Below are 15,109 nucleotides of genomic sequence, written 5' to 3' on the forward strand. Positions count from 1 at the left end.
TATACCCGGGTGATATTTTGAAACGAGTGATTTTCTGATATGCCCAGGCACAAATTGAGTGGGCACATAGCAACATAAAATCATCTTTACATTTTATTTAACTGAATTGTGATCTCTAGGCTTTTTTGTAAAATTTGGGAAGCACCTTAAATTATATTTTAAATGTACCGTAAAATGTGTATTTATTTTCTTAATTAATCCTGTATTCGTTTGAATAACTATATGTCGAAGCAGCTTATTTTTGTATCGTTTGCAGGCAGTGCGCTCGTTCTCCATGTTTCCAAGCACCATTTCAAGATGTCCGCCGTATTAACGCAAGTCCTCTCGCTCTTCCGGTCGGATTCAGGATTGCTGGAAGGCGGGAGAACTAGAGCAGCTGTAGGATGAGAAGCATGAATTTACACTTTATGCTGAATTAGGATAACCAAGGTGGGGGAAACGTCTGCTTCATATTTGAGGCGCACGCTAAGCATGAATTATTGAGGGGTCGCATGCGTTGATATTTGCTCTTCCTTCTGTCTATTCTACCGTGTTCACCTCCTTGGCCCATGGCCGGGTTGGTGCCCGATGGCGCTGGCACTCAGCCCCTCCCGGAGGAGCCCCCACCTGCAGCCGCCCGCCAGGTCCGACTGCCCATGTCCCGCGTCAAGACCCTGATGAAGGCCGATCCGGACGTGACTCTGGCTAGCCAGGAGGCCGTGCTGCTGACCGCCCGAGCCACGGTGAGGGCGAGATGGGGTTCACACAGCTGAGAGGAATAGATGGGATTGGGTGTGGAGTAAGGGAAGTCAGGAAAGGGGTGACAGTGTCTATGGCACAATCTGGAGGGGCAGGACTGCTGAATGTAATGAGCAATGTTTTAAATGAACAGGTAGTGCCCAGTACTGAATACCTGCGCTTCTTTAATTTGAAAAGTAGAGCTCCTGCACTTTACAATATTGATACAATACTTTTAATGATAGGGTTCCAACAGTCTTCAGTAATTCCCAGGTACTTTAGTTACTAAGTACCTTACCCACTACTATAAGCACTGGTTATGTGCAACTTAACGGGTTAAGTACAACTACTTAACCAGTCGGCCCATATTTGAAAGGTATAACCATCCTTTTATTTATATTCATCACCCTTAAAGGGACACGTATCATAAAGTTAACTAGGGTCACCCTCATTGCAAGCGTGCATCAGCACCCCCCCCCTCCAATGGTGTATGGTACGTCACTGAGATCACCCACTTAAATATCAGGCGTCATCTCTATTCACAAGATATTTGGTTGCCAGGTATGGAACCATCAGTGCTTTAAGTTAGTGGTGTGAGAATTACACATACTTTTGTTTTCTTTACATTTTGGCAAAATTCAAGCGTTTCATTCAATATGTTACTGCGAAACGCCTCCGTGAGTCAGTTTTTGGCACAACGGCACATTTAAACAAAGCAGCGCGCTAACAACAACCTTTAACGTTCTGTTCCCTGCAATGATGTGTAATAAAGCAATTTGGCATAATGGTGAAATTTCAGGAGTTTCCTAAAAAAAAAGCTTAATACATTTTTTTATAATCTACTGCAGCATAATTGTGTGCACCAAACACATGGACCTAAATAACATCCCCTGCTTGAAAGGAGCTAATGCATCGAAAAAAAGTGTGAAAGTGATAATGTTACATTTTGTTAAGTCATTCATCATCGTAGTGGCTAAATTTTGATCTAATCTTAATTGGTGGAGTAGACTTTATGATAAATCGAAACAGACTGCATTACATTATCAAGGCCTGATTATCTGAAATGTATATGAAAAGGATTTTGAAGGGGTTGTTATTTTGAAGGAGAGGCTGATGTAATCAGATGATAAGGTGATTGAGGAGGCATTTGACTGGAATTTTCCGGAGGATAGGGAGGGTTGCCTACGATGACCTGAGGTGATGGTAATTTAGTTAGGCAGTGGTGGATGGGCAGAGACAGTTGAGAGAATGTAGTGGAGATGATTGGATTATGGGAGGATGCTGTTGCCCTTTAAATCTATTATCCGGAGACATAAATTACTGGCAATGTAAAATATTAATGGATCACAGGAGCATCTTTAATATCTATGGAGTGCTGCTTCAAACTCCAGACATCTTGTAAGACTATGTTTTGGGTGTCTGTAGCAAAAAAGTTGTCAAAACTGCTTGTGATAAATTTCACTAAATGTAATTCATAAGGTGCTTGGCTTTGAAATACTGTCACTTCGGAATAGGAATTGTGATTATAATTTGTTGCCAATATTGTTTCCCAAAATTTATTGATCTTTATCTCTGTCAGGAGTTATTTGTGGAAACTATTGCGAAAGACGCCTACATATACGCTCAACGGGGAAAGAGGAAAACTCTTCAGAGAAAAGACCTGGGTATGTGTAGTGTTTGTTTTTATTTTATATATACATTAAGTATTGTCTGAATACTAATTTCTGTGTGTGTTATTTCGAGCGCCAACTAAAAGTGAATGTTTTTTTACATTTGTATTGTCAAATGATCTGAAAGACAACTTAACCTCTTTGACCCTCTTCTCCTAAGATTGTCTGATCTCAGAGTTATCCTGTGAGAATCTCGAGATTTGTATAATATTGAGATTTTCACCCTCCTGTGAAAATCTTATAATGAAGGCAATTATTGCAGTGTAAAAATCTAAATATGCAGAAATGAAACTTGGATGTTGCCAGATTGTGATATTAAATAAACTTGTGTGGATATTGTGGGGAAACATAAACATGGGCTTACTCTCTTTACTGTTAGTCTCCACAGAATATAGTTAGGAAAACCATTTTTCAGTGGTTGTTAATCAAGGTAGTATCCGAAAGCTTTGGTCCCTCAGAATCTCTATAATTAGTTGTTTTTGCTCCTATTGAGTTCATTGTCAGTGTCTAACCAGTAAGCTACTATACAAATTCCAAACTTTCAGTTATTCACAAGCCATTGTTGTAGATGGTTTAGAAGTATTTCAAGGAACATGGCCAAGAATCTGAAAAAGTTTAAGATTCAGTTTGGGAAATTATCTATAGTGCTTGACATCAAGATAGGTGAGAGAGCCATTTCTCCTTGTATCTCTGGATTTGCTGACCATCTCCAATGTGGTTAATTGCAGCTTCTTCCTGGGTAATGTCATTTGTAAAACTGGAGGTCACTGGCAACTCTCCCAAAGACTGGATGCATTAATTTATAACAGGAAAAAGCAAGTCATTTGATCAGTGTTATTTCTTTTATGTCTGGTAACCTGACGTCATTCCCAAAGGGTTTTTATTATCTCCAACAGATTTTATTTTCTAGCTGTGGCTTGCTGATTTGTTAAAGGGAGTTGGCTGTGTTTCCAAATAATTGTGGGTGACACTCAGCTCAGTGACGAAGGGGCTAGGTAACAAAATGTTTTCTGTCTGTGAGGGATTTGGGTATGGATGCCATGGAGTATGGTAACCTTAAACATACCTAAAAAGGGGAGTGCATTATGAGTTATGGATGTGGGAAATCTCGCAACTGAACTGTGCTAGTGTGGCCTTTGTTTTTGTGGAGTTCCTTCGGTTTTTAAAGAATCTTGGCTTTTTTGTGTGAATTTGACTCCTTGCCGGATTGACACATCAATCAATCCGGCATTTGTAGAGCGCACTACTCACCCATGAGGATCTCAAGGCGCTGAGGGGGGAGGGCAGCTACCGGTCGAACAGCCATGTCTTGAGGAGTCTCCTGAAGGCCAGCAGGTCCTGGGTCCGGCGCAGGTGGGCGAGGAGGGTGTTCCATGTCTTTGCAGCGAGATGGGAGAATGATCTGCCACTAGTGGTCGCTCTGCGGATGCGTGGGACGAGGGCGAGGTCGGCGGAGCGAAGCTGGCGGTTCGGGGTGTAGAAGGACAGTCGCTCGCTGAGGTATGCTGGTCCGGCGTTGTGGAGTGCTTTGTGGGCGTGGGTGAGGAGTTTGAAGGTGATCCTCTTGTTGATCGGGAGCCAGTGCAGATCTCTTAAGTGGATGGTGATGTGGCGAGGGCGTCCGAGGATGAGGCGTTTTGTATGCGTTGGAGTCTCATCTGGAGTGTAGCCATGGTTCCTGCGTAGAGGGCGTTGCCGTAGTCCAGCCTGCTGCTGACGAGTGCCTGGGTGACAGTTCTCTTTGTTTCGGTGGGGATCCATCTGTAGATCTTGCAGAGCATGCAGAGAGTGTTGAAGCAGGAAGAGGAAACAGAGTTGACTTGCTGGGTCATAGAGCGTTGACTCTAGGATGAACCCCAGATTGCGTGCCTGGTTAGTGGGTGTCGGGGCAGCTCCCAGCGTGGTCGGTCACCTGGAGTCGTCCCATGCGGGAGTAGAGCCGAGGAAGAGGACCTCCTTCTTGTCAGAGTTCAGTTTCAGTCGGCTGGTCTTCATCCAATCTGCGACGGCCCTCATTCCCTCGTGGAGGATGGATTCAGCGGTGGCTGGGTTATTGGTGAGGGAGAGGATCAGCTGAGTGTCATCGGCGTACGAGACGATGTTGAGGTGGTGTGCTCAGACGATGTTGGCGAGCGGTGCCATGTAGATGTTAAAACGTGTTGGGCTGAAGGATGATCCTTGGGGTACGCCACTGGTGATCGTGGTGGCTTCGGAACGGGAGGAGGCGGACTCTCTGGGTTCTGCCGGTGAGGAAGGAGGTGATCCAGTCCAGGGTTTTGCCTTGGATCCCTGTATCGTGGAGGCGTGTGCGCAGGGTGTGGTGGCAGACGGTGTCGAATGCGGCCGAGAGGTCCAGGAGGATGAGGGCCACGGTTTCGCCCTTGTCCAGTATGATCCTGAAGTCCGTGGCGGCGATGAGGGCGGTTTCGGTGCTGTGGTTGCTGCAGAAGCTGGATTGGGAGGAGTCCAGGACGTTGTTGTTCTCCAGGAAGTGGGTCAGTTGTCTGTTGGCGGTCTTCTCAATTACTTTTGCCGGGAATGGGAGCAGGGAGATGGGTCAGTAGTTCTTGAGGTCCTTTGGGTCCACCTTGGGTTTCTTGAGGAGGGAGTTTATCTCTGCGTGTTTCCATCTCTCTGGGAAGGTGGTGGTCTTGAAGTAGCTGCTGATGATCTTTCGGAGTTGGGGTGCGATGATGGAGCTTGCCTTGTTAAAGATGTGGTGGGGGCGGGGTTGGAAAGTGAGCCGGAGTGGATGGTGCTCATGGTTTTGATGGTGTCTTCGTCGTTGACGTTGTTCCAGGATAGCAGAAGGTCAGTGTGGGTGTTGAGTCCGGGGGGGGGGGGGGGGTCAGCGTCGTTCGTCGACACCTGGGTGTCGAAGCTGTTATGGAAGTCTGCCATCTTGCGGTGAAAGAAGGTAGCCAGAGAGTCGCAGAGTTCTTGCAACAGCTGGTACGTTATTGGAGCTAGAGCTGGGGGATGCGAGTTCTTTCATGATGTTGAAGAGCTCTTTGCTGTTGTGTGCGTTGTTGTCTATGCGTTCCTTGAAGGAGGTTCTTTTGGCGGATCGGATGAGTTGGTGGTGTTTGCGTCTGGCATTCATGAGGGCTGCGTCGTTGTCTGGTCATTGCGCCATTGCTTCTCGAGTCTTCTGCAGGTGTGCTTCGAGTTCTGGTCCAAGAAGCAACTTTAAACTCCTGCAACTAAAAAATATCTCGATGTTTTTTGTCATCTGTGGATGACTCTCTGTGATTTAGACTATCATCTTTACTTGGTTAAATGAGCGAAGGTTGCTTTATCATGGGTGCCATCCTCTGACGGCTTTAGGAAACACAGAAAACATTGCAATATAGAACTTAGGGATAGATATTGGGGGTTCCCTAAAACTGGTTAAATGCATTAGCTTCTTGTGTGACAGAGGGTACAACTAGAAGTCTTGGTAATGTGCGCAAGCCAGTAAAGGACCACCCTGCCTCAGGCAGCTTTTACGTAGACAACAGTAAATTTGCAGGATTAGATTAGGAGTGGCCTCCTGGATTTGGCACTCTTAAATTAAAGAAGAGGCGGGTTGGTAGGTTTTGTGTGAGATTTTAGGAATCCAGACATTGGGAAAAAACGAGTCCTTATAACCCATGGACTTGCAACAGTTCTCTGAATCCCTGAAGACTAACTTTTTTGAGTTTGTTTCAGTCTACTGGCTTATAAAGACTTTTGATAAGCTACCATTGAAACTCGCACATCACGACAGCAAACAAAGAAAAATTGCATGTATACGATTTCTGGAATGTGAATCGCAACTGATTTGAAAACAATTCCTGATCTGACTACATTTCCATAATTCCTTATTCAGTTGATGTTTGTAAAAACAAAAATCACAACTTTCGGATAAAGATGGTGTGGTCAAAGCATTGTACAATTCCTATTAACCCTGTATTCAGAAAAACAATGGAACAATGCATGTTTATGCAATTCAACGGTAACCTCTTCCAAAATATGAGAAGGGAAAGTTTGTTTGAATGGGCCATGTAGGCCAATCCTGCACTCCTGCATGGGGAAAGGAGCTATAAGCTTCAGTCATATGAGACTTTTCCAGTGCCGAATTTCTTTAAATGTAGAGATATGAAGACGAACAGAACGGATTTCTGTTGACAAAATTCTAGTTTGTTGTTTTTCCAGCTCAGCTGTTTACCCCTCTTTTCTCAAGACATTTTTAGAAGCTGCCTGTATTCACTGCAAACGCGTCACAAAAACAGCAATTAATATAAAAAATAATATAGTGGGGGCACAAACGAGTTACCACTTCAGTAATTTGGAACTTTTAAACTGTATAACATTGTGCTTTTTAAATACATTTTTTTAAAAACTATAGCCATGTAGCTGTCCTGTTATAGTTAAAAAAAACTGATAGAAGTGACCCTTATGGTGATGACATAATGCTTACATTTATTTTTGACTGACAGATTTCTTTTTGTGTTACACAATAACCCCTGATAATTGTTACACATACCTATTTTTTTTGTTAACTGGAATTATTTAATGTGTTATTTTGTCTCTTTACAGATAATGCAATAGAGGCGATCGATGAGTTCGCTTTTCTTGAAGGTAATTTGTTTGGTAGAATGTTTAATTTACATTTCTCACTCCAAAGGGAATATGCATCTCATCCAAATATACTATTTTATATAAAAGAAGGCAGCAACTGTTTTTACGTTTCGCCTGCAGATAGTTTTAGCTTAATGGTGTGAAAAGACCCATTGTGAACAATGCCAGTACTTAAGGTCGGCTTTGCATTAGCCCATTCCTTGTCATTGGTTGGCTTTGACAATCTTGTTTGCTTGCTTCTTATTCAATGGCTGTCCGTGGTTGTCTGTCCATGGGAGCATAGAGCGTTTACCATCCTATGTTTCTTTCTACTACTGACATTCAGGGAACTACCTTTTTCTTTTTCTCTGAGCTCTTCAAATGAATTAGTTTCATGCTATCATCTCCCTGCCCATCAGGCTTTCTGCATTCATATTCCACACTTCTGGTCCATTAATTCCCAGTCATCCACCCTGCTCTGTTTTGTCTGTTCATGCCTTTTATCATCCCACCCTTAGGTGCCCACATCCGCTGTGGGCATTTAGTTGCTCGCCTCCCGCATCCAAGCTTATCCATAGCTCCCCTACCCAGACAGAGGGCCAAGTTCCAGCATTTTCTCTCTGTGCCACTCCTTTCTCTAAAACAAGCAAATCTGAATAATTTCTATGTTAATTTATTTACTACTATGCACAATTGAGGCAGTCTAGCTTTAACTGTGAAACATTCGTTGTTTTTAAATATTTGGAAAAAAGTTGTGCTGGTTGCTGCAATGTGTAACCAAGTTTTCTTGCGACAGACTGGAACCCTAACCATGTATATAATTTAGTATACCACATACATCTTGTCTTATGTGAGTATGGTGTGAAATCAAAGTATCTATTTTTCCTACTTTAACCTCACATACACCCAAGATTCACCCAAGAAATAATTTTTATGGTGATGTGTAGCCATAATGAGACAAAAGTGTCACAGTTTAGTCTTTTTTTTCTTTTGCCACATGAATCTGTTTGTTTTAAGATTTCAGTAATTTCCACTGAGTTCCATTAAGCTTTCGAGGTAAGCAGTAGTCTTGTAATGAACTTAACAGGATACTTGTATTAGACTGCTAACTTGAAAACAGGCATTTTCGTAGCCTAAAAACATTTTCAATGGTATCCCAGTGTTTTTTGTTCATGATTATGTTGCTTGTGTGTGTATGTGAAATTATGAATCGTAAGGTCCCGAATCAAACATCTTCTTAAGAGTAGGGGAGTAGAGTGCCTCTTGCAGAAGGATTTTTTTGAATGCACACAAATGCCTACAATGGGCTTAGACTCATTAAAGATCTCCTTTGAACTTAGGAAGTAAAAGCATTACACTTACTGATGTCACTTGTCTTTATCGATAAGGGCACTTACATCACTTCCTGCCATAATGTGATTTCTAATCAACTGAAAGGTCCAACGTCTCAGTCTTCGGGTTAACACCTCTCCATTGTTATCGTGAGCTCAGTCGGATATCACAGCAAGTACTCTAAATGGTCCTTCTGCCAGAATGTGGTGTTAGGACCCCATGTCTTGCCTCTGAGGCAGATTCTTTTTGATGTTCAACTGGGGTCCCATGCTGTTGCCTTTCTCTGTTTAAGGTGTAAAATGTAGAGGACACAACCAATATGTAAATCATCATTTAAAGGCAGCCTAGAGGCAAACTATCTTTCTCTGACAACTTGCTCATCGAAGCTGTCAGTAGGATGGAGACAAATCAGCCTACACTGATTCAATATGAAACAGAACTCAAGCTCATGAACTCGAGAAGTTTTAGTTTGGGCTGTCGAGACAAATGTGTAAAATGAGTAACACTTGGGAGTGCAATCTGGGTTGACTATAACTTTTTAAGAACACCAAGCTACTAATACAGCAAAACACCTGGAATATTAAACACTAATAAATATTTAAATTTGGCTTGCCACAGGGGTGCCACCTGATGTCACAAAAGGCAAAAACGGAAGTACAGCTGCACAGTGTTTACAGTTCACGCCAGTACGCCCTGGCCCACAGTGAACTACCTGGTTTAATATATTACAAGGATAGAAGTAGGGTTCAGCATCTAATGTGTTCTACAAAAGGGACAGTGTACGCTAATGTTAATCAATGACTTGTATGTGATGCTGATTCTCAGGGCGTGAGTTAATCCTGCTAGGACATATGTATGATGGTGGTAATCCTGTATGAGAGAGATTACTAAGACTAGGTACTGTTTGGCAAGCACGTGAGCTGTGGCACCCTAGTTTAGGCGTATGGAGGATGTTGAAAGAATTAGTGAAACTCACAAAAACTTCACTGATATAGTTGGGAAACAGAGTTCCATGGTGGGCTATTTATTTCCATTATTTTAAAATAAACATTTAGTGGTGATCTTACACATCCACCTACATAACCCTACCTACAAACAAACCTGGCTTATGTGCTGCACTGGGACTGGTTGTTGGTGGGCAGAATGTACAAAATATCCAGACTAATGGACACATCGCCTTGTTCAAAGTGTATAATGTTTTAAGCTGTTAAAATCGATTTGTGTGAAGGGAAATCTTTTGAAACCAAATTTTTCTAGATCATTTTTGATTTCAGATCGCAGGCGCACACATGGATGTCCTGCAGCGTTTACAAGGCTTAACACTGCGGTGATAAACATTTGCTAAACCAACTTTGGCTAAAAAGTAGCAATAGCTTTTATGTTCATTTATTTAAAAATCTGTGTGTTTTACACTTATACTAAAATAATGGTTTAATTTTGTACGGAGTGTTTACATAAAGCCGTGCCTTGGGTATTGATGTATGCTTTCATTTCTTACAGGTACCTTGGATTGAGGTGGACTGGAATACTCTGATAAGCACCGTATGCTGAAGAGTTAGCAGCTACAAGCAACCATTATAAAGTATTTGTGAGGGGTTTGTCTAAAAAGTTAAGCTGCAAGCAATATTTTACCGTGTAATTTAATATATAATTTAGAACCGGGGGTCATCATTGCTGACGTTTTGTAAATTATGACGGTGGCAACTTCAAATACGCTACATATGGTTTTCTTGTTTGTTGTTTGATTTAAATAAAGAAAAGAAAATCTTGCCTTGGTATGTCTAGCACATTCATGGGAGGGTACTTTCAGGTGTATTTTTTACTTTTTATCTAAGGTGCAGAAATGACTGTCACTTAAAGTCTGTGTTGAGCATGTTACCAAATTGTTGAGTTTTAAAAATGCAATTAAGTCCTTAAATTAAAGACTTTTACGACATAGAAACCAAGTAAGGTTATCCTACTTTTATATGAAGAATCTTTTGGTGTAACAGTAATTTTTTGCTTAATCTGATGTAAACTTTGTTCGTTTTCTGTAATTAAAAAAGTATATTAAAAAAAATGTGACTTTTTAGTTGCATTTTGTTCCTGAAATCCATTCCAAAATTTTTGAAGTACTTATTGTTGAGGTAAATGAACTGGACGTGCTGAAATGAGGGTTATATTTTGGGCGCACACCTTGAAGTAAGTTACTGGGCAGCGTAAACAGTTAAGCAACATTGGTTCAAGTTTGCACACTTTTAATACAAGCTTAAGTAAGAAAACGGTATTCATAATAAAAAGGACTGTTATCTGTCCTTAAGTATGGGGTGCACCGGCAAACTGACAGGTGTATGTAATTTTACGAAAGCTTCACTCTACCACATTGTATACTTCACATTGATGCCAGGTGACTATAGGAAGAGGAAACTTTGAAAACTGTTGAGTGGCGACTAGAGAGACCCGTCTGAGGTCCCAGGAGACGAGCAGGAGTGGCTCTGTTTCTAAACTTGCATGCAGTTTGAATTTCCTGAAAGGTTTCTACTACAGGACACAGTGACAGTTCAGGAACAGGGGTGGGAGCACACCGCTTCACCTCCCAGCAAGGTTCGCCCCCGGCATTATGGTAAATGCAGTCTCATGTTGCTTGCTTTGCTAAAAATATCTACATGTTTTGCCAGAGTTGGTGCAGATAGTGTTGATCTCTAGACACATGTTTCTGGTTCTTTAACCGTCATCAGTAGAGATTACAGGCTTCAAATTTGGGGTTTGCTGAGTTGGCTGCCAAACATCACATCAGGTCAGGTACCTCTCACTGGCGTGCGGGTGATACTTCCACGAGCTTGTCAGCTCAATGACTCACGGGAGTGCTTTTAAACAGGAACAGGGGTGGGACCACACCGATTCACCTCCCAGCAAGGTTCACCCCTGGCATTATGGTAAATGCAGTCTCATGTTGCTTGCTTTGCTAAAAAATATCTACGAGTGTTTCGCCAGAGTTGGCGCAGATAGTGCTGATCTCTAGACATGTGTTTCAGGTTCAGTGACCGTTCAATTTAGCTCCCATGGTTTGTGCAGTTGGTTCAGTTCCAATTTCTTTAAAAAAATAAGCTATAATTTGTAAATTAATCACAAATTGGGTCCAATATATTTGCACTCGAGGGACAAAAGGCCTGCTTGAAATATCATTTGATTAGTCAGTGAATGTCTTTTAAGCCATTTTAACACTTATTGATTGGATGAAAGGTGGTCCTATCTTTATATGTATTTTAGCACTTCTAATGCATGTGTTGCAATTCTCGTCCCCTTTGAGCAACTTTTTACTTATGCAGTCTGGTAAACTCGCCCTAAACAACAATAAACCACCTACAGGAGTGAGATAGATTTGCTGCCACTGATGAAAGCCATGTGATGACAACGGAAGTTCCTTCAGGGTCTGAAGTGTACAGAAAATGTACTTCTCTGGAGGTGCGAAGGGATTTGTTTATAAAAGCACGGTGTGAACAAAAACAACTTAAGTTGATCTTTTAATCTGTGCTTTGTGTTTGTGAGCGTAGGTTGGAATCACAAGAGTTCTGAGCTAATTTTATGATTACACTATGTGTGAATGCTGTAGGCCACTGCAGTAAGTTGTATTTGTACCTCTAACTTCAAATGAATAAGCCTGCATACATAATGTGACAACTTTTAACACAAGCTATATTTATCTGTAGAAGAAAACAGACCCTGGATCTTTTCTACATTCGTCTGATATAAAGTATCTTTGTGTTAAGGTTCATGTGCGAGTAACACAGCAAGCTCATGTTTTTTTCATTGCATTCTGGGACTTGTAGTACATATTTCGTAGGTGGATAATTAGCACTACAAGTCCCGAAAGCATGTTAAAAACTGGCTTGGATGAGCTGGTTGTGTGGATCTGGAAAACGCAAGAGCTCTGCTCTAACATTGACAAGCACTTAGGCTGAGAAATAGTCCACCTGGCTCACTAGGTAACCGTTGCTGGTGAGCCCTATCAGCACTTATTTCCAGGCACCTGGACTCTTTGATCAGTCCAGCTGGTTCGCAAGGCTGCTGTGTCTGTATGTCCACCTGAAGCCCACCCTAGCTCAGGGATTCCTTTTCCAGCTTGCTGACTGTCCTGCGCACTAAGAGACATGAATGCCAGCTTGTCTCACGTCTCAGCCTGCAGATGGCGTGTGTGTTTCTGCATCCATGTAGGCCTTCAGATCAGGACATCGGAGGGGAGCAAGCCCTCCAAGCACTTTTGGCAGCTACCAGTACATCTACCTGCTGTGCTTTCTGCCCTCTGTTAACTCTTCCATTTGCACGTAGTATCCAAAACAGCCTCTGCCCCTGAGCATTCCTCCTAGTCTTAAAAATGTTGAACAGTCCTTCGCATTCAGCTCTGTTTGTTAAGGATACAAACGATTGGTTAAATGAAATTAACCAGCACATATCAAAGCCTCCTGCTACTTCAGATGCATCATAGTCATAAAAAGTGGGCATTCATAAACACAAAGTATTCCTGGATGTGACTGTTTCCCTCAACCCATAAAAAAACATAGCTCGCTATTGCACAAAAATGAAAACGCAGAGCAATGACAATTGCTGTATGTACATCATGCCTCCCTTTAATCCTCAACAATTTTGCTTTAACAGAGCAGTAAAGAAGAGGTAAAGTATAAATTATTTACAATTGCTTAAAAAAATGTTTTGTGAAGTTAGATGGGGTTGGCACATAAGGATAGCGTAAGGTTCATAGACAAGCCAGCAGCTGTAGGGTTCTGAGAAAGTCAGTCACATCAGATGAGCTCATGTATTATTTAAATGCATGTTTGTCTATGGAAACATGGACATATCTGTCTACCTGCATCCAAGTGTCTCCGCCTAAAAGTGCATATGTGCTAGTCTACCAGTGTTATGCCTTGGGCGTTTAGTTGTTTGTGACTGCTTAGTAATTATTTTGGCTCCCTAGTACACCCCTGTCCACTCCATATAATTTTCATTAAACATCACTTACATAAACGAACCACAGGCTTGGTTCAGAATAAATCAGCCCTCCGTTCTGCTGGTATCATTTTCATATTATGTCGCTCTTGGACTATGTGGGCAAACGAGGTTCTGTACAGTTTTCTGGTACTTCCTTGGTCAGTTCTGCACTCCCAGCACATCGTGCTCTCCTCAGTGGCTGCTCCTATTCCCATCCTTGTGACATGTTGGGAACCTAGCCCAGCCTGACCCTTAAAGTGCTGTAACAATGGACCAGCAGCCCCCAAAGTGCAGAAACCCGCATTATTTGGGTGGATGGGCAAAGGAGAGTATCCGCAGAATTCAATACCCTTTTTTTAAATGGAAATTTGGAAGTGAGTGTCCTCCGTATCGCGACGTGTCTGTTGCTAATGCAAACTTACTGGTACTCCATAGACAGTATGGCCTCCCTTCCAAATTACATTAGTGCCGGTGCTAAGTTCTTGTTAATTCCTGTACATTTCATTCACTATGACCTCGATTTTGAGTTGCATAGTAATGGCATGGTGTAAACTCTGCACGCATTTACTGTTACCATGCGATTAAACATCCCCTCTCCCCCCTTATACCATGCACATATGAGTTAGCCCCTTAGAATTGGGAATAACTCTGCAGACATGAAATTACTATGTGGACTTCTGAATGGTATCACTTTTCGGCTGGCTTTAACACACACATTCCCACCTGTTCTGAGCAGGTGGTAAATGTGTGCGTCGGGCGAAGCTGAAGGAAGGTGAGGGAAGATAAAGTTCTGGCAAGGTTGTGCAAGACTGCTCCCTCGTACCAGAAAAAGAGGCGATGGTGGAGCAGGAAACATGGTTTGGCTGGTGTTCCAGCCCAAGCCTCATACGGATTTACTGGGCATAATTACCAGCAGGTAAAAATGGATATGGTCTTCCTGCGCCTGGGAAAACCTGGTGCAGGAATATCCGGTCAATTGGAATGGCATTACCTACCCCCTAACCCATGGCCACCCACACTGTCGCAGCAAACTAGTAATCGGGCCCATTGTGTTTATATAATGTGGTCTAACTTCTCAGTGATGGTTGGAGGTTGGGCAGTTACAACACGTGGTGGATATATCAAGAACTGCTTGCAACATTGTCCACAGGAAAGTAATTGTACTTTCCTGACATACATTATTACTGTGGCCTTCCTCCCTTCATTGTCCTCAAGTCACTCCCTGCAATGGTTATGCAGATTTCTAGAGTGCACTATCACCCGGGAGGGTATCCTGGCGCTGAGCAGGAGGCGCTTATATGTAGCTACAGGCGATTTTGTGCTTAAGGAGAGATGTAGTAGTAGGCTCGACCACCAGATCTGGTTCTCCGTATGTTTGGGATTTGTGCAAGCAGGAGTGGACGAGCAGAGGCGTCTGGATGATTTGTGAACTCTGATTCAATTGTTGAGATAGGCTGGGCCAGTGTTATGTAGTGCCTTGAAGGTGTCGGCAAGGGATTGTATGTCGTTACGAGTTCCCCATCCACGACTTCCCTAACAACAAGGTCGCAACCACGACCTCGTCTAAACCACGATTTTTTTTACCACGCATTCCTTTACCACGATTTTTCGTGGTAAAGGAATGCGTGTTAAAAAAACCCTTTAAAACGAATTTCCCACCCCCTAAAAGCAAACCCAATCACCCACACACCCTATAAACGGATTGGTGTCACTACAACGCATGCTTTTACCACGCATGCCTTTACAACGCGGTTTTTACCACGCAGTCCATTACAACGCATAATGCTTTTAGGCGCTGGATAGTGAATTATTTAATTTACTATTCCAACTCCAGTCCCCGTGGA

General features: G+C 42.5%; 1 protein-coding gene across 1 annotated transcript; it reads left to right on the forward strand.

Moving 5' to 3' along the window:
* Window positions 1-360: 360 nt before the first annotated feature.
* On the forward strand, window positions 361-10,359 carry POLE4 (DNA polymerase epsilon 4, accessory subunit). Its single transcript, XM_078671193.1, has 4 exons — window positions 361-722; window positions 2,297-2,381; window positions 6,948-6,989; window positions 9,801-10,359. Exons 1-4 carry the CDS (start codon window positions 549-551, stop codon window positions 9,812-9,814), a joined length of 315 nt encoding a protein of 104 aa, XP_078527319.1. The 5' UTR covers window positions 361-548; the 3' UTR covers window positions 9,815-10,359.
* The last annotated feature ends 4,750 nt before the right edge of the window (window positions 10,360-15,109 follow it).

The sequence above is a fragment of the Lissotriton helveticus genome, chromosome 12 (assembly GCF_964261635.1).
Source record: "Lissotriton helveticus chromosome 12, aLisHel1.1, whole genome shotgun sequence".
NCBI lineage: Eukaryota > Metazoa > Chordata > Amphibia > Caudata > Salamandridae > Lissotriton > Lissotriton helveticus.